This window comes from Vipera berus, assembly GCF_964194415.1.
Source record: "Vipera berus genome assembly, chromosome: 1".
NCBI lineage: Eukaryota > Metazoa > Chordata > Lepidosauria > Squamata > Viperidae > Vipera > Vipera berus.
This window is the reverse complement of record NC_138202.1, coordinates 323,891,992-323,913,042: the sequence shown is the minus strand read 5'-3', so window position 1 is coordinate 323,913,042 and position 21,051 is coordinate 323,891,992. Positions and strand designations below refer to the sequence as shown.

The following is a 21,051-nucleotide window of genomic DNA, read 5'->3' as shown; positions in this document are numbered from 1 at the left end:
ATTGCAACTGGTTCTAAAAACAAGCCTTAACAATTTACCTGGCTCACTGCAAGAAATCCTATGAACTGCAGATTTCTGGAAAACTTGTAAGAGGCATGAATCGAGTGCTAATGCTGGAGCTCAGCTTCCATCTTAATTGGTTCCTTCATGTATTTATTCATTTTATACAGTATACTGTCTATTTTTTGAACACTCAGTAGATTTAACAATATAGAAACACAAGATGGAAATAAAGTAATCATAAGGCAATTAAAACAGCAAGTACTAAAATTATTTACATTAGATGGACTAGGCTAAAGAGATATCTTTTCATTGCTCTTTTAAAGGTGAAAAATGTGCTTCAAATGGAATTCCTGAATTCCATCACAAGCAGCACCCCAGGCAAAGGTCTTCTCCCACACGCTCGCAATATCTTCCTGGGCACCATCCAGCTCTCCTGCCCTACCTAAATATTTTTTAAAGTTATTTTAATTAAACAAAATTAAATACATCCCATAAACAGTCTTAGAAAATAAAAATAACGGATGGCTGCAGCTGAGTGTAAGCAGGGCCTCCTATTCCGGAAAAGAAAAAAAAACAAAAATCTGAGTGAAAGAAAGCAATAAAGAGCAATTCTGGCAACTAGAGGGAATGGTGCACCTTACTTTAGAACCTCCTCATTGAAGTTCTCTAGCAGCCATCAATATGATCTCAAAATTTCATACTTGCCTACCAACATTAGAAAGGCAGTATAGTGCAATCTAAAGCCATGTTCATAGTTTTAGCTATCATAGTGCAGACTAAATGAGCATTCTGTATTCTTTCATCCATATTATTTATAAAGATGTTAAGCAAGAAGGCCCAGGAAGAAAACATGCAGCAGATCCACTTTCCCTGATCTCTAACTTAATGAAGAACTGCCAATAAGCATTATTCCAGCCTCAAGAGAGCTTCCTGTCAGGAAGTAATTATCTGTTGGATGACTTCTCAATCTGAATTTTCCCTCAAAAACAGGAGTTTGTTGTTTGGAGGTCCACTTTATGATCAGGTCTTCTCTCCACTGCCACAAGAGCTAATGTCAGGGTACCTGACAGTGAAGCTCTTTTTCTCTGGTTTGTCATCTCCAAAGGCATTATGGAAGGGTTTTTGGTAAACTGTGATAGGTTCTGACATGTACTGAAGATGTGACACCAAAGGGCGCATGCCTTTCACTGTCAAAAGGGTAATCTCCCCTACCAAGAACATAATTGATTTCCACATCAACCTTCACACTCCTTCTCGGACCTTAGATAAGTGTATCACTTGAATGGGCAGGTTTCGCTCTGGATTAGAGACCAAGTGTGAAGGATTTCTGACAGTTTAATTAAATGATTCATTGTTAACCCATCACTCAGGCCTGCCACTTTAGGTTATGTGTGAATGAGCCTTGCCAAGTCACAATAAGAGCAGAGATGAAAGCAAATTATGCAGGAGGAATGATAAATATAGCTGACTGTAGATTGGGTCTAAGCAAGAAGCAAAGAGAGGGAAAGGCATATTAACTTCACTATATCCTGAGGAACAAATTTGCAGCAGGCTCTGAGATTCCATTGGTGGAATCCTCAGGTTTTACTATTATTTTGCTAGCACATTCCACATCTAATGAAATAGTATATCCTAATATATTAAATGCTTGCATGGAGGAATGGTTACAGAAGGAGGAATGAGATTATAACATGCTAAATTCAGATGATCAAGAGCTAGCTGAGAAGAGGGCTCACTAAACTAGTTTAGTTTAATTATCATTGTATACCATTATTGGCAGGGCTTTTTTTCTCATAGAACGCTCAGAACGGTGTTCCGGCACCTTTTTTTTGCAAAAAAAAAACAAAAGCTCCCTTATTGGCTTTCCTAAGCCTATTGCAGGGCTAGCAATCTTGGCTCTTTTTTATGACTAGTGGACTTCAACTCCCAGAAATCCTGAGCCAGCCATGCTGAGGGGAAAGGGAGAGGTTTCCAAGCTGAGCCATGCTGGCCCAGGAATTCTGGGAGTTGAAGTCCTTGAGTCATAAAAGAGCCTGCACCAGAGGAGGACATAAAAATTATTTACAGGATTACTTCTTTAGGAACTAAACTTTTAGAATCTAAAACAGCTAGTTCAAAAAAGCCAACAGGAAAGAACCTCACATTTTTCATCTGCTTCTGTCTTTTGGAAGGTAAAATTAGATAACAAAATAATCTATTTCTTATGTTAACATCTCTGCAATGAAATCAAAGGTAACAGGAAAGAAATGAGAAACATTTTTCTCAATGTAATATGTCTAATTTAGCTGATTCTAGAAAAAAATAGTATCTTTTGTACACTCTTGAAAACTATTTTGAATCTAAACAATTCTTAAGAATGAAATATTCTTAATTTGGACTTTACTTTTACTGTTTGGACTGTTGTGTGTTTTGAAAAATAGATTATTTAGAATCTAGTTATGTTGCACTTCAGTCTTTAAATAATTAACCTAGTATATACATAACAATATATGATGTTTTCCCTGGTGAGCTTAACATCAATAACAACATTTATTAAGAAGGCTAAAATAATTTCTGGTGGTATTATCTGTATAGTAAAATTTTGGACAAGCAGTGATAATGTTACATATGTGCATAAGCGTAGTCAGTAGCATATGCCTTTTTAAAAGTATAAAACATGCAAAGAAACAAACATAAGTCCAAAATATCTGTATTACATCCAGAAATGCCAACTTTGCAACCAAAATTTCTCATCCATAACTATGGCACCCTAAGGATATCTTCATACATGCAAATGTTTCTCTGGGATCAGTAACGCAGCAGGGATTGCTTTTTCCTTCCAGTAACATATACCTAAAACCAGTTTATTGCATTTGGCAATTGTATTTTAAAAATCTCATTGTCAACCAATATAATTCATTTAATTTGAAATCAAGTGAAAAATTGATTTAAATTATTTTATTAAAACAAATTAATCGCAATTCTTTTATAAGAAGTTGCCTCAAACAAAATGAGTTTGACATGCCTGCTCTAGATAGTTGAATGCTTCAAAATAAATTCTAGACCAGGCCTGTACATGCAGCCTACCAAGCACCCTTGGACAGAGCACAGACTTTTTTTTTTAAGTAATAAAATCACCACCACTGCCCTGAAAGTCATGTTGCCTAGTGCCTCCATGGCTTACCATGACCATGAACTCCAACACTGTAGATGCTCCTCTAGTCACCAAATCATTGATTGGCCCACCAGCATTCCTTTGCAGACCACAAAGATTTTTAATTTATCAGTGTGGGCTTTTCCCTTGTACAAGTTGCACAGATCTCTTCTAGATTTTCCTCTTGCCTTTCCGAGTTAACTCCTTGGTTTGTCATTGAGCAAGAATTGACTTTGTAGGGAAGCATATTATCATTTGATGTATATTTAACATATGTTCTACCTTTATTTACCAATTATATAATATTTGTATGCAATCCACATGGCGAGGTTTGGGGAAACTTACAATAGAAAAAAATATATATTTAAAATCATAAGATTAAAACATCGCCTGGCCCGCACCGCCTCTGCTGCCCGCACCGCGCAGCCCTGCCATATAGAGTGGGCTCTGCTGCTCCCACAGCACCAGATGCGCCGGCTCCAGCCCCGGGGGGGGAGCCCACCGCCAACACCCTTTGCACCTGTGACTGCAGCACCGCCCCCCCACCTCCTGCGCCCGCCAAGATGAGAGTTCTGGCACCTTTTTTTTTAGAAAAAAGCACTGATTATTGGTATACATTGTATACCATTATTGTGGATGATGTAACTGAAATATAAAGAGAACATACCCCTATTCCAATATGTTTACAATCTTTAAAATTTGCCCCAGGAAAAGGAGAGGAAAGAGGAAAGCAGGGGTAAACTGGTGAACAATGCATGCCCATTCATTTATACCTATTCATACTGTATCTGTAATGCATACAATAGTGCTATCTTCATATTCTACTATAAGGAAGTGTGAGTAGGTATAAATAAATTATTTAAACATACATTCTGCCTCCATTTATCCCTGTTTCCATTTCTTGCTCCCATCTCTGTGACAATGTGAGGACAATTCTGGCAAGCAACTAACCTTTTTGTATTATGTAACACGTGGTTAGTGGATGGTGATGACTGTGCTAAACAGAACACAGACATTTGATATTTGGTAAAATGGTAAAATTTGGAAAAATATTTGAAAATTTTAACTTAGTATTCTTCTTATTGATGAATTGCAAGTTAATAATGTTACTTGCCAAATTAATAAAATAATTTGCATTGAGAAAAACCAAAGAAATCCAATAATACAAACAGAAAAAATTAACTTAAAACATAACTTGAAGTAGGAATAAATGGCAAATAATTAAGAATCTCTCTCATAGTTTGCAAAAGACAGAGGAATCAATCCTACATCCTTCCAACCATAGCATGGAGACATCCCACAAAAAGTTTTTAAAGGATACATCCTCATGATGTTGCTTTTATTTCATCTCTAACCTGCCACATAGGCAGCCTAAAGTCATATTGAGCTATTTCAGTTTAAACTAGCATTGACACCCTCTTTTTCATGATTTTTTTTTTAATTTATACCTCTTTTTATTATTTTTTATAAAGAACTCAAGTCAGCAAACAATGTAATACTCTTCCTTCCTATTATCTTCACAACAAGAACACTATGAGGTTGATTGAGAGAGAGTGACTGGCCCAAGATAACCCAGGTGGCTTTCATGCTGGATTAGAACTCACCAGATTTCTAATCAGTAGACCAAACTGGCTTTCATGATCTTCAGTACTTCCTTGTATATATATAGTTGATGATTATAGGTGCTGAAGTCATGCCCTTTCCACTCCAGCACTGGGCATTGCCTTCCATGGCCATTATCCTTGAGCTGCTGGAGAAAAGTAGATACCTAATTTCTGCAATGGTATCTGCTGTAGTAACTAATTGGTGCTTCAAAAAGTGCCAACTAGACACTTCATGGACTTCTTGCATTCATGGGTTTAGTGTTTTGTTTTGTTTTTAAAGAGGAAGGACAGGATCTTTTTTTTTTACCGTGAGTTTAATGCTCTTTTGAAAGAGCAATAACTTTTGTTTAAAAATCAGGTCTAGAGTACAGACATTTAAATTAGAAGAACACTAGATCTCTGTTCATGAACAGCCTGAATGAAGGACACAAACACAATAGCACAATTTTGATTCTTACCTGACACACAGGAGACTTTAAAGACAGGCTACATTCTCTGCCCCAGGCACTCATCTGCACTCTTAAGTACTTTAGCACACATTAAAGAGAGTGGCTGGTCCTTGTTTATCCCCACCACTAGGTATTACTCAGTGGGAAATCCCCCAATCTTTTTCTTGAACTTGTTTCTCATTAAGAATAGGGGGAGGGAGGAGGGGGACTAGAAGTATGTATCAGGTTGATACAACTGTGTTGGAGGAAAATGTATTGTTATTTATTTTTTTATTTTATTTATTTTAATTCCATTTATATCCCGCCCTTCTCCGAAGACTCAGGGCGGCTTACAAGCTTAGCAGTAGCCTTCATTCTATGTATATGCCTGCTTATTAGGGCTTTCACACACACCCCAAGCGGCATTATTACAAAGTCAGCTTATTGCCCCCAACAATCTGGGTCCTCATTTTACCTACCTCGGAAGGATGGAAGGCTGAGTCAACCTTGAGCCTGGTGGGATGCGAACCTGCACTAATTGCAGGCAGCTGGTGTTACTTAAGGAGGCATTAGCCCACTGCTCCACCAAGGACTCTTTTTATCTAACTATTTGAAAAACAGTGTTTGTACTAAAAGCCTTTTATAGATTTTTAAAAAAAACTTTTTTTCCTTGCAGAAGACTGAATAAAAATGGAATACGTGAAATTGAAAACCATGCCTTCAATGGGACTATCTTGTCTGAGCTGTGTGTATATTTGTATTTTGTTGTATTGTATTGTATTGTATTGCAAGATTAGGTTACATTAGTTACATTATATGGAAATTTTGAAAGATTTCCTGTAAAATAGTTACTGCAAAAAAAACAACGTTCATTTCACTTTCTCGTTGTTTAAAAGTATAGTATGTTCTCTAAACTATGGTTACAGTAGCAGTATGTGGAGCAGGGAAATGTTTTTGTCCTATGTGAGTGGCATAAGGGAGAGGAAGAATAGAATTTTACCAAAGCTTTATACTAAATATATCCTCTCTGCCCAATATCTGAAATGGAGCCCATATACCTGCTGGAAGGACTGTCATGTTAATTTGATGCCCCAAAGGTTGTGCCAGGCTTTCTAAATCTAGGACTCTATCATAAGGCATCTAGAAGGCACCAATGAGAAAAACATGTAACTATGAATAAATAAATTATTTGAAAGTAATATTCTTTGGAATGGAGAGTGATAAGTAAGATACCAAAGACAAAATCCCAAAATTTTTAAGTTTTGAAATATTTCACAGTAATACAAATGCTACCTACATCCCTGAATATTGTAATCAGCTGACAATAATCCAAATGAGAGGCCATCTCTTGGTTTTCAGAATGGAACTGTAGCCTGTAAAATAACCTTTGACTTAAAAGAACATTCTCCAAGATGGCATCTTCAGTTGTAGGGAAACTGCCATACCAGAATTCCCAGTGAACGCGACCAGGAGAAATCTAAATTAAATGAAATCATTTAAGCAATGCAATTAGTTGAGTGAAGGGATGGAATTAAATCAGAATTTTCCAAACTTATAAACCAGGGTTCTCAAACCTTTCTGAAACCATATATTGCTGCTCTCACAAGGAAATTGTCATGAAATAAAATGGTCATGGTCATGTCCTGAAATGGTCAGTCCCAAAATAGGCATTTAGCAAATGCAACTGTTAAAGATCTCCCCTTTGTTTCTAGCTCTCCCAGGACACGTGCCAGCATAGCTTTCTCTATGATAGGGACTGATGGATTCATTTCCAAGTGACACACAGCATTGCAGCAATATTTACCCGTATATACTTGAGTATAAGCCGACTCGAGTATAAGCCGAGACCCCCAATTTCACCCCCAAAAACTGGAAAAAGTTATTGACTCGAGTATAAGCCGATCCGCCGTTCTGCAAGCCTCCACCACCGGCGGAGGCTGGATCCGCGCTCTGCAAGCCTCTGCCGCCAGCAGAGGCTCGATCCGCCATTTTGCAAGCCTGAATACACAGGAATACCCTGTGTGGCCGCGGCTCTCGGGGAAGCCCTGGCTGTCCGCTTCCTCGCTCCACGCTGCCATTCGGGGCCCGCGCGTTCCCCGGGCAAATCGCGGCGCCCAGCAGGTGAGGAAACACGCCCGCTCCAGTCGCCCCCCCTTCCCTCAGGAGACGCGAAGCAAGTGACCGCCCGGAGCTTACTGAGGACTTGCGCGCGGCCGAGGCTTCGGTGCTTCCAGGATCGCGCGCACCTCTCCCAAGCCGCCGCCGTCCGGAGACCTGCCGAAGTTTGGGGAGGTTTGGGGAGGTGCGCGCGCACCTCCCCAAACCTCCCCAAACTTCGGCAGGTCTCCGGACGGCGGTGGCTTGGGAGAGGTGCGCGCGATCCCGGAAGCACCAAAGCCTCGGCCGCGCACAAGTCCTCGGTAAGTTTTTTTGTTGACTGGAGTATAAGCCAAAGTGGAATTTTTCAGCCCAAAAAGTGGGCTGAAAAATTCGGCTTATACTCAAGTATATACGGTATTTCCTGAAGGAAGCCTGTGAACCTGCATGGAGCTCATTTTTTTTCTTGGGAAAATATGTTGTTGTATGACCCTATGTTTTTCAGAAGGTCATCATAAAGCAACCTTATCAAATGTCACAGAGAGTCTGTGGGCAATTAGAGAGGTTTCTAAAGATACATGAATGTGTAGATACCCTTCTTGAAGTGCCTAGCTTTAAACAATTATTGTTTATTTTTTATTTCACTAACAGAAATCTGAGTGATAATTATAACCTAGAAAAGTTACCTAATGAAGTTTTCCAAGGAGCACATGGACCAGGCTATTTGTAAGTAATAATTCTCGTTATATGCTTACCATTGCTGCTTGTATAATCTCAGATAAGTAGATTTTAAGGTACCATCACAGCTCACATTTTAAAAAATGCATGTGGCTTTATGAAATTTAAGAAGCATTTAAATTTCATCACTGCATGAATCTCCTTGCTCTGCACTATATATTTATTTTTGATTCTTTGCTCCCCTAAAGAGCACAAAATAATTAACACATAATTCCCAGTTTATGATTCATTTAAGGAGCTTTGGCTATATAAAAAACTAAGGAATGTATTTTCTCATGAACTGACAATGGATTCCATCTTAGATAATCTAAAAGGGACTGAGAAAAATTCATAGTCAGTATGAATTCATAGTCAGTAGAGTTACAGGTTGTAGGGATTAGAAGGAATCTTAGAGGTCATCTAAGTCCAAACTCCTACTCATTGCAAGAATCCAGCAGAATCTCCATTGCTGATAGCCATTCAGTTTCTTTCAAAAGTATCCACCAAGACAGTGTCTCATTTTTCTAAGGAGACTGTTACACTACTAGGAAACTAGTGTAGCTAGGAAAATCATACTAATATTCCACCTGAATCATCTTCTTTATTTTTCAACCGTTGATTCTGTCTTGATCTGACAGACTTGTAGGTATTTGTAGAATGTTGCTATATCTGCCTTTATATTCACTTTTATAAACATGCCCATCTTCTTTAACATCTGGCCTCTGGGCTCTTTAACTTGGAGGTAGCTGCTCCAGCCTATTTATATCTCTTTGAAGATGCAGTGCCCAGAATGGGACCCAGTACTACAGTTCAACATAACCAGTACAGAGTATAATAGATAAACTAAATGGAAACTCCATATTCAGAGGCAAACCAGGGAAGTGTTTCAGAATTTTGTGTGTGTGCGTGTGCGTGTGAGCGTGCGCGTGTGCGTGTGCTATTTGGCACCATATTCTCCAGCACCATTGGTAATATGTTATGAATAGATGGACCAATGATGTGATCTTGTTATGTTATTCTTTATTGGGCAGTCAGCCACATGTTCAGACTGGATTCAGCATTTTGTCCACCTATCAAGTCCTTTCCAAGGACTTGGGATAGGCAGATGTGGATGTTTGATGGTCTTTAAGGTATGACTGCATTATGTAAGCTGTCCCAAATAAAGCTGTGTTTTCCAATTAATTGATGGTGATTTTGTCAATCCCAGTTGTTCTTGGATTGCACCCAAGGTGGCTATATTATTATCAAATTTATTTGATAATAGCATTTCAAGGCAACACTGATATGATAAAGGTTCATATCACCTTTATCACTTTGGAATTATTATGATTCTGATTATAATTATTATTAGTAATAGCATCCCTCAAATCAAAAGCAATGGAATAGTTCAGGGTCGCCCCCAAAAAAGGAAGAGATAAGGGGCAGGAAGCCATAGGTACTATGATAGCAAACTCTAAAATAACATAGTGTATATACAATAAATTTCCATACATTCTGATCTTTTTCAATAACCTGTTGGAGAGCAAAATTCATCATAAAGCCAATTTATTCATTTTCATTGAAGCCTGGCACTCAGGCAATTCCATCAACAGACACATTGACCTACCACCATCCTACAAAACCCTCAGAATCTAAATTAACCGGACAGCTAACCAGAGACAGCACTGACCCTTAACCATCCCACACAAGCCCCTCCCCAACCAGCACTTCACCTCCCAATGACCCTCACCTGATGTCACCTCCCCATCACAAGACTCCCCCTGATGACTCATCACCTGACCCATCACAAGACCTATTTCAAGACCCTCACTTGACACACCCACACCTGGCCCATCACAAGACCTACTGACCACACAAACCCCTTATAAACAGAACAACACTGACAATGACATCCCCTAAACCCTGCTGAATACGTTACCTAGCCTGATAATGAAATGCTCAGAAACTAACCCACAAGCTCGGGGAATGAACCTTCACCTTCAAAGCCAATTTATTCTACTCATTTTTATTTAATTTTGATTGCTACTTTTACCCTTTTAATCAGAATTCCACTGAATACCTTCCCAGGCATGAGACCCTCTGCAGGTTTTGTATTCACAGTATCATTCACTTATATAGTGGAACAGTAACAGATTCCTTCAATTGGCCAAGCATGAATACACAGGTTTAATATACTGTATACCTAATCCATAAGAAAACCACATCATTTGTTTTAACATTTTTCTAGTTATACATCAGTATCTGCAATTTTACAATGTTTCCATATTCCCATGTATTTATTATTTGCTTTTCATCATTGGATGGGTATTAAATTTGCATTTGCTTTAAATTCATTCTTCAACCTATGAATTTTAATTCCCATCTAACTCTCTAAAATATACCTTCTATCATTCCTTCACTTCAGTTTCATCCCAAATCATTTCATCATTTTTATTTTTAATTCCTTTCACTCTTATGGTGGTTTTTTTTTAGTCATCTTTACTTATTTCCAAAATAACTTCATTTCAATCAAAATCACTCTACATTTTCTCTGTCTCTTTTAATCTTTTTTTTACTTTTTATAAGTAGTATACAATACTTTTCTCTCATCTTTATTTTTTTGCAGCACTAATTCTTTTATATGAATTTTTATCCATGTGTATATTTTGCCATTCTCCAACACATCCTTCTTACTACTTACTTACTTTATATACAGCATTTTAATTGCTATTTGAATTCAGAATTCAGGACTTAAGAGAGTCAACCATGCTATTTAATAAAAGGATATTCATTATGCTGGGGAAAAAACAAGAGCAATTCTGGCAATTCTGTTTTTACCTAGCAAACAACCACTCTTATAATTGAAAATATATTTAATGTAAGGTGACAGATGTCTAGACATGAAGTTGGCCAGGATCAAAAAAGGCAATTCATCACCTATAATACAATGGTAATAAAACAGAATAATTCTCATAAAAATAATTCAATGTTTGAATTTAAACCATTGGATGAAACTGAATTGCAGTGAAATCAATTTGATAATCCTTTAGTTCATATTTGTATTTGGTCCTGCTTATAAAGGTATTGCATTAACATTATCCTAAAGAAAATATATAACCTACTCCCCTCCCCCACACACATACACACACACATCTCATCTCACATCTCATTCCCAAAGAAACTGTTTAATTTCAAAAATGGAGCTTCAGTAACTGTATATCCAAATATGAAATGCGTACATAAAGTAGAATTGGCAACCTGTACAGAAAAGAAAATAATATCTAAGGATTTTCCAAAGTGGTGAATGAGGACACATTTGAAAATTTGAGTACCGTATGAGACTAGTGTTATGACAAGCAGATGGGCTTTTACTATGAAACAGTAAAAAAACTAACAAAAATAAAACTCCTATTCTTTACTGCATAATTAGATTTAATTGTCCAGGTACACTATAAATAGCACATTTACACAAGAGGTTGAGGAGTCACTTATTTGAATTATTTTCCATATAAAAACAAAATGGAAATCTTGCTTTCTTGGAAACTTGTAGCTGTTGGAATTTGAAATAAATTTTGCATGGTTAATAGCGTTTTGTCCAAAAAAAGGTCTAATTTTCCAAAGGAAAAGCAATGCAACACCTATCTTTGGAGTTACAAACTTCCTGATGAACAGATAAATTGTTCCAGCTTCATACTGCACACAGATAGAGCCTTAAATGCTTGAAACGCTGCCCAGAGGCAGCTGGCACTTATCAATTCTGATTGCAAGCTACCATCCTCCTCAAGATGTTGCCCCATGCAACTTGTCCTTGCCTTCTAGCTTCCTTCTTCCCTCTGGGCATGATATTGAGAATCTAATGCAGGATCTAAGTTTGCAGAGGGAGAGTCTGAAGGAACAGGATTTTATTCTGCCTCAGGACCAATGCTAAGACCTCTTCCCTCAACAACAGGTTTTTCTGGTGTTGTGTCCTGTTTCACTGTTTTCTCATCAATGGCTTACATGCCAGGAGCATGATAAATAATGAGAATCACAGCAGACCACAAGGCTTCCAGCATAATCTCCATACTATTATGACATGTTTTCCGGAGAATTGCATGTTCACAAAGCATCTTTGTGACAATTGGAAACCTACAGAGAAAATCAAAATGATCAAACCATTATTACTACCAGTGTTAAAAATCCAACAATACATTTAACTACTATCTTAAAATCTATCTCCAGAGTTGGTTACTTAAACCTACAAATAGAGTCAGCCCTATCACCAACCAGTTAGACATGGGATCAAAGCTCCTTCTTCAAAGATTTAAGATAGATAAAATAATTTTTCATTTTAAACAGTCTCAGACTGAATTTGAATTAGAACTGTGAACAAATGATGAATGTGTGATTCCTAAAATGTAAATTTTACGCTTTACATTTCTACATTTAAATTTTCAATAAAACTTTTTTTGAGATTTGAAACAAAAGAACGTGAAAAACTATTAAAGTAGGATACAAATGTTGGTCACAATGTACCTGGAATAGTGAGAGAGTATTGCATGTGGTTAAAACACTGAAATTTACATTGTATTAAAAACTTAAAGCAATTTTTTATAAAATGATATATCTTTGTTATATGTCACCAGAAAAAATGTCTAAAATGCATACATGTATTTCAGGTTTATAGTAGAAATATAAACAAAATGAAGGGACATTTTATCATGCTTGGTGGACACTTTAAAAACCAGAAAGTTTTGGATTCAAATACCTACAGTAATTTAGAAAAAAATAAAAATTAATATAGAATTGAAACCAGAGGTTTTTCTTTCGAGACTTATCAATAAACAATATGAGGAAAAGAACTTTATTTTTATATATGAAAACTGCAGCAAGATTATTACACAAATGAAATGAAAAAACCATAAGATTTATAGTTTTTAACAATTAGAAAAGAGATTATTAAAAAGTGAGAGAGATGTTGTAACCATGGAGTAAGAGTATAAGTATAAATTTAGACTTATAACTCTGTAAAGAAAATCAGAAGCTATTTCTTTATTGTTTCTTTCTTTTCTTTTGCACTTTTGGCTTTTTTTTTCTTCTTGCTTTTTCTTCTGTCTTGAATATTAGCTTCTATTAGTTTTTACCTTTCTTTTTTAATTTTAATAAAATTATGTGGAAAAAAATCTTTTTCTTCAAACCAATTAGTTGACCTGTTGGCCTTTGAACATGAGCAACTTCTATCTAGTTGCCTTCCAATTTGAAATATGATGTGCTTGTGCACTCAGAACCGGAAACACACAAAATAATAATGCCAGGATGAAAGCTTCTTTTCCAGCAATAGATATTGCTGATGACAAACTACATTTTTAATATTTTTTTATTTCTACATAATTAGCATCATTTTGGCCCAAATTCCTTAAAGCAACTATGTTGTGAGCCAGAAATGGTCTTCTTGATCCTCAGCAGCACTCTGTAGTCATTTTTTTTTCTTAGTGGTTGTATTGATCTTGTCCTAATTGACAATTTTCTGCAATGAACACAGACTATTCCCTCTAATCCCTTTTCAGCCACAGCTTCTCCCTTCAATCAGTTTTTCTCACTTCATCAGTTTTCTGTTATCATCCAACCCTTGCTCTTTTGGGTTTCTCTTCTCCTTTAGGCCACTGATGTAAAATGAAAAGAGTTCTGCCCCAACTGCTAATCCTGCGTGATATTTTCCTCCCCTGGTGATCTAAATCTATTTTTCATCTTTCAGCTGTACTGATTCACTCTGAGACATGCATGTAGAACTTCTTCATCAATTCCAGATTGCCATTTCTGCAAAAACGTCTTGTCTTTTTCTAGCATAGACCTCAAAGAGATTTCTTGCCCTTGGTACCCTTATTTACTTACAAGCTTCTCTTGAAAACTAAAAGTTAACTATTTTCTACATTGTACAGCTAATTTCTACTTCAAATGCTAATCTGTGATAATATAGGAGGTTCATGAGCGTTCTAATTTCTCAAGAAAATCTGTCAGCTCAAGCAAAACTTTGGCAAACCCTGTGAATTCTGAGAAGGAAAGAGACGTTTTCCTCTAAGCAGCAGAAAAAAATAAATAAACCGGGATCTAAAATCAAAAGAGGCAAACTGCTAAAGTATTAGGAAGAAAATAGCCAATAGGTAAGTGGGTTTTAGAGACACTCAGTCCTGAGGGTCAGAGGGGAAAAAACAGCCAGTGACAGTAAGATTATAAGTAAGATTATAATTAGAGCAAGCTAAGGAAATTTCAGCTTAGAAGGCCAGATCCTGAAGCTAAAACTCAAATACTTTGGCCACCTAATGAGAAGGAAGGACTCACTGGAGAAGAGCTTAATGCTGGGAAAGGTTGAGGGCAATAGAAGAAGGGGACGACAGAGAATGAGGTGGCTGTATGGAGTCACTGAAGCAGTAGGCGTGAGCCTAAATGGACTCCAGAAGATGGTAGAGTACAGGAAGGCCTGGAGGAACATTGTCCATAGGGTCGCTATGGGTCGGACACGACTTTGCAACTAACAACAACAAGGAAATTTCAGCCCCTATTCATTTAACAATGATGTGACAATTTTAATTTTGTAATTAGACAAAGTGAAAAGCTGCTCATGATGAAATCCCATCTTCATAAAAAATAATAAAAGTATGAATCATAACTTTTTGGTATTTTAGCTCAAAGTTTACACTTTGAAAGAGAAAGTAGGCATTTAACTCAAGCACAGTATGTCTGCTGCAGGTAAGACCCAGTCATTTCACAAAAAAGTGCTTCCAGTTTTTGCACAGGATTATATAAGTTGTAGTTTTTCATTTCTTTACCAGTTTACTTTAAATTGCTAACAAAAGTGATATTGAAGTATTTCCAACTTTCCAGATAAATCATTAATGGAATGGTGTAGCATCTGAAATCCTCATTATCTCTTCTTACAGGGATATTTCTGAGACAAAGATCAGCCAACTACCAAGCATTGGTCTAGAACACATTAACAAGTTGGTAGCAAAATCTACATACAATTTAAAAAAGCTCCCTCCCTTGGACAAGTTCCATGCTTTGATTGAGGCAAATCTCACATATCCAAGCCACTGCTGTGCATTTGAAAATCGGACTAAACAAAAGTGAGTAGCTCATTTGTTTTCCACGTAGAGTTTTGAAGCATTTGTGAATGGCAAAGTCTGCTTTGATTTCCATGACTAGTCTGACTAACGTGCAACTTGTTTAATTTGCCAGGCAGGGGGAAAAAAATCATACAGTCAGCCCTTAGGTTTCTCAGCCCAACAAAAAACATAAATGTTACAGACTTTGCTTCTCTCAACAAGCTGGATACTGATTGTAGTGGCCAAGTTCCTTTCTGACTACACAGTCATCAGAGATGGACATCTGGCCCTCCACAATATAGTTACATTCTAATTTTTAACAGTCCTAAGTAGAGGACAATAACATCTGGAGGACAATAGATTGTTTACTTATACATTAGATCTTGCAAATAAGAGGAAGATAAGAATTAAGAGAAACTCTGCTCCTTTCTGGCTTTTGGGGGTGGAATAGGGAGTTGGTGGCCATATCAACAAGGATTCTTTGTAAGAATTAATGAGGATTGGGCTAAATACTTTATTCATGAAACTTATATGGCGCCCATGTAATGAAAAAATGATTTTGCATTTTGACTATAAAACAGCTAACATATACAAAATTATTACTATTTTAAAAAGTAACTGAGGATTATCAGGCTAGAATAAGTGTTTCCTTTCAAATATATAGAAAGAGCTGGATGGCAAAGACCAAATATATCTCATAGTATTTAAAGCTCAGATATTTTATTGATTCTGATGTTGAATATTTTGTACATAGCTCTAAATAATTCTTAAGCTTATTAAAAATGTAATAAAAAGCGCTCTAGATTTGAACAAAATTGGTTTCTTGGTCTTAGTAGCTAGTAGCTCTTCCATATATTCCCATCAAAAGTTCAAAGAAATAATTGGACTATTTGGACTGTTACCAAGAAAGATCAAGGAATCTTCAATTTTGATAGTAGCTTAAAGACAAACAGGTAGCATTTTACATGAACACATGAATATACTTTTAAAGCTAACATTCTCTGTTTGTATGCCCTACCTGCCCCTCTTGAATTCAGTAGCTATGTAAAGAATTCCCTTTCTAGCCAAAGTATCATCATTTCTAATCCTCTTTTCAAAAGAATGGATACTATAAGAAACTATTTCTGCATTTTTTTTCCATTTAGAAACAAGAAGGACAAAACAGGCCTTGGCATTTGGACAGCCTTGGGGCAGGAGAAAAATAAAAACAGCGATAACACCACTGTGTTCATTTAATAACTCCAGTTTTCAGAAATAATCATTACCACAACCTCTCTCTCCCCCCACCCACCCCGGAGTTTTACTGGTGTTAATTGTCAGGTCTTCTCATCCTCTTAAATCAGACATCCTTCATGTTGATTTCCATCCCTGTATGGCTTAGGCCTTCAAGCATCAAGAGATCTCCTCATTTATTTCTGCCTTTTCAAGTATACTTTAAGATGTGCACAATGACTGGTTTAATTAACCCTTAAGCTCTTTCAGTGGCTTTGCTGATTATGCTTCTAACTCCTCCACAAATGTATGTTTCACATCAGAAGTGGGCTGTTCTTAGTCTTTGATATTTTAGTTTTTTTAAAAAATAACACCTATAAAAAATCTTCGGCATTTGATATTTGTTAACCTGGACTCCATACATGGAAATCTGGGCTGCAAGATTCTGACAACCACAATGTATATAGTAGCAAACAGCATTCTCTGTCCTCTTTACTGTGGCCTAGAAGCCATCCAGATTTTTGCAGTCTAGATATATTACTCTTAATCATAACACTACCCAGTTTTGTATTTGGGTGTATGTATAATTACAAAATAACAGGCAACTTCATTTTTTTGAAAATACAGACTGAAAACACAAACAATTTTTATATTGGGGGGTTTACCATATGACCAGTTATAGCTCAAGTAGGTAGCTGCTGGTAATCTGTTCTTTTTCTGCTTGGCATGCCAATACGTTTGTACTGCATACCCTCCTGACTTCTTTCCTATCAGGCTAAACTTAACATATCAAACTAAAAAAAAAGTGAAATTCTTTTTATTTCACTGACTAGCACTACAGAACTTTTTAATTCAGTCCAGGTTTCCTGACCCATCAACTTTACCCTCCAGAAAAAAGAAGCCACATTTATTCATGATGATGATGATTATAATGCCCCTATACCCTTCTGATCATACATGACCCTTGTAAAAGCCACAGCAGAGAAGCGGTATGGAACAAAGGCAGGAGGGAGTATCCACTGCCACTGCTGCTACTCCACTTCCCTCCTTTGCTGCCACTCCTGGGTTAGCTGTTGCCTCAGTCACCAGCAGCACTGTCATCAGAGTCCTTTTCCTCCTCTCGTCAGTTGGCAAAGGGATATTTTACAATCACAGAGAAGATGGGTGTGATTTTTGTGCCACTATGGCCATGGGACCTTTCTTTTCCCTTTTCCCCACACATTTTGAATTCCTGCAGCCTGCATAGGCTAGGTACAGAATCTCACTCTCACCATTTACAGCCTCTTCTCTGGCCTTGTGGACCAAAGGACACTAATAAAGGCCCTGGAGTCTGCAAATTCCATCACTATTTTTCTTACCTCTGTTAGTCATCACCCTTTGTTTTAAATGTTGGCTACTGCTGAAGGAACCACCTGTTTAAGCTTCCCCAAAACTTAAAGAAAAATGTCTACCCATACTACCAGGTTTCCTCCATGTCTTCTGAAGTAATCTACTTTTAAAAAATAAAAAAATGTTGATATTGTTAGCATTTTCCCAGAATTCACATATTAGTATTTCAGTTAATATTGGCACTATATACATCCTAGGTTCTGACTATATTATTTTCATCTTTTGCAGTTCTGTGATGCACCCTATATGCAATAAATCTGCAATTTCAGAAGAGTCTGATGAGTTCAGTTTTGAGCTGGATGAAAATGATTACTATCATGCTCTATGTAGAGAAGAGTTTAAAGTGGTTTGCTTCCCAGAGCCTGATGCCTTCAACCCATGTGAAGACATAATGGGCCACATAATTCTCCGAGTCCTGATATGGTTCATCAACATCTTGGCCATCATGGGGAACCTTATTGTGCTCATCATTTTAGTCAGCAGCCAATACAAGCTCACTGTCCCTCGATTCCTTATGTGCAATCTTGCATTTGCTGATCTTTGCACAGGTATTTATTTACTATTGATTGCCATCAAAGACATGCAAAGTAGAACTCAGTATTATAACTATGCTATTGACTGGCAAACTGGGGCTGGTTGCAATACAGCTGGTTTTTTCACTGTATTTGCAAGTGAACTCTCTGTATACACTTTAACCGTCATCACATTAGAACGATGGCATACCATCACCTATGCCATGGAACTAGACCGCAAAGTCCGCTTCCGTCATGCAGCGATAATTATGCTGGTAGGATGGGTCTTTGCCTTTACAGTGGCCCTCCTTCCCATATTTGAAGTCAGCAGCTACATGAAAGTTAGCATCTGCCTACCTATGGATATTGAAACTCTGCTTGCCCAGACCTACGTCATGTTTTTGCTGATATTAAATATTCTTGCCTTTGTTATCATCTGTTCCTGCTACATCAGCATCTACTTCACTGTGAGGAATCCCAATGTTTTCTCATCCAACAGTGACACCAAGATTGCCAAACGCATGGCCATACTGATCTTCACAGATTTCCTTTGCATGGCACCAATCTCCTTTTTTGCCATTTCAGCATCACTCAGGGTCCCTCTGATCACTGTGTCCAATTCAAAGATCCTCCTTGTTTTGTTCTACCCCATTAATTCATGTGCCAATCCATTTCTTTATGCCATCTTTACCAAGACATTTCGCAGGGATTTTTTCATCCTACTAAGTAAGTTTGGCTGCTGTGAAATGTATGCTCAAATTTATAGAACAGAAACATCCTCTTCTGTTCATACCTCCCATATGAAAAATGGGCATTGTACACCAGCTTCTAAAACCAGTGATGGAACAATTTATTCATTAGTGCCTCTGAATCATGTGAACTGAAGCAGAATGGCTATAAATTTATGTCAAAGGTTATCAAATCATGATCCTTGCTTCCTTGGCAAGATGAAGGCAATTACAAAAGATGACAAATGTTTTCCATAATCTCAAATTACTATTTAGCTATTTAGTTTTCAGGCATACCACACTGATATAAAATTCAACTGATGGGGTTAAATATAGTTATCAATGTGTGATATTATTGCTGAAATATCTTGATTTAGCCCACTCGATAAAGCACATAACGTTAGCTGCAAACTTAGCTATATTTAAAATAGATTTATTCAGATCAGTCAGAATTATGTTGATCATCACTAACTTTAAAAAGTTCTCTAAATACTGTGACTAGCCCAGGATGTAAGCTATTTGTGAATGTACTCTCCAAACTAAACTGATTTTTTTCATGATAGAGATCAAAGTTGTAATATACTTTTGCTTATTATGGGCTTCTTTAATGAGCAAATATAACAAATTTATACCAAGTTGACACTGGTGTATCCAGATCAGAACTATCTACTTGTATAACTAACATCAAATTTCCAAAATCTTGGACATTTTTCTACCAGTTTTCCTACCTGAAATCTGTTCAGAGAATCTAAAAAGCTAGGAGCCAAACTTTTATGTGCAAAATGCATACTATGTCACTCTTTTAGTAAGAGTGACATTTACCTTAGCAATAAATGACAAATGTTCTGAGACTTAATAAATTTAGGTAACCAAATACTGTACATTGTTAGAAGCATAGATCCTCGCTTCCCTTTTTTTTACCATTCTTCAGATCAAAGAAATATGAATGCGATCCAATCTATATAATGCAAAGGTCAGGAATCTCTCATCCAAAAGCAGAAATCTCAATCCAAATCTTTGTGAATTGTCAAAAATATATCCATTTTATAGTCCACTCTAGGTTACTGATACTAGTCTGTTCCTTGATTACAAAGTTGATGGAAGAAACTTCACATACATTGTGAAAGGGATTCCTGGCTATTGATGGTTTGTTTGCTGTTGTTGAGTACTAAATAAAAGATCTGCCAAGGACCTGAAAGCAGGACAAGAAGCAACGGATGGAAACTAGTCAAGGAGAGTTTACAATTAGAAAAATTATGTAATAAAAGTTAACTTCCCCCTCCCTTCACCTTTCAGTAAACATGATAATATGTATTGCTAGGCCAGGTTGAAATGACAAATAACTTATTAATGCTTAATCAAATTATTATAGCTTATAATTTTGCCTTAATGTGATGTTAGTTCTCATAGCAAATAGAGACAATGGTTGGTGCTGGAGAAGGCTCCTGCATATTCCTGGGACAGCAAAGATGACTAGCAAGCAAGTACTGGAATGCATAATACCAGACACGTCACTACAAGGCAAAATCACAAAACTGCATCTTCCTTTAGCCATGACATGTGGGAAAATTCACTGGAGAAAGCAATTAAGTTTGGAAGTGTTAGCAGTAAAAGGAAACCAGGCCATCAAAGAACAAGGTGGCTGGACACCATCAAAGCTGACACCAATCAGAGCATAGAAAAACTCAAAGAACTAGTGCAAGATCAGAAGATGTGGAGAGACCTGGCCCACAGAATTACCAAGTGTCAGGGTCGGATTTGACTGAATGAATAACATCATCATAATCAAGAAAGCAGAATCTCTTAACTCCTATTTTGCATATGTCTCCTCAGAATGGAAACAAGATTATAGTAAAGACTTTGGGGAAAGAATGGATGATCAAGGGGAGATGTGATAGCATGAACTTTTTTCTTGCCCCAAACTGCAGGACCAGAACCAGTGAATTAAAACTACAAGGAAAGAGTAGAAAAGGCTGTTACATGAAGTAATTACCTGTCCTTCTCAAGAGGTGTTCAGACAGAAGTTGAAAGGCTATCTGACAGACATGCTGTAAGGGATACTACAATGGATTGGACTAGATCACTATTTCCCAACCTCAGCAACTTTAAGATGTTCAATTCCCAAAATTGTGGGCTAGATGATGTTAAGGTCCTTTACAATCCTATG

General features: G+C 37.1%; 1 protein-coding gene across 1 annotated transcript in view; it reads left to right on the top strand.

Moving 5' to 3' along the window:
- The window catches only part of FSHR (follicle stimulating hormone receptor), a gene marked incomplete at its 3' end in the record, with an annotated part of 78,130 nt that extends 59,090 nt beyond the window's left edge, over positions 1–19,040 (top strand). Inside the window, exons 7-10 of the mRNA XM_081331721.1 lie at positions 5,845–5,913; positions 7,917–7,991; positions 14,879–15,064; positions 17,873–19,040. Of these exons, the coding sequence (XP_081187847.1) occupies positions 5,845–5,913; positions 7,917–7,991; positions 14,879–15,064; positions 17,873–19,040 (1,498 nt within the window). The remainder of the gene's footprint in view (positions 1–5,844; positions 5,914–7,916; positions 7,992–14,878; positions 15,065–17,872) is intronic.
- Positions 19,041–21,051: the final 2,011 nt, after the last annotated feature.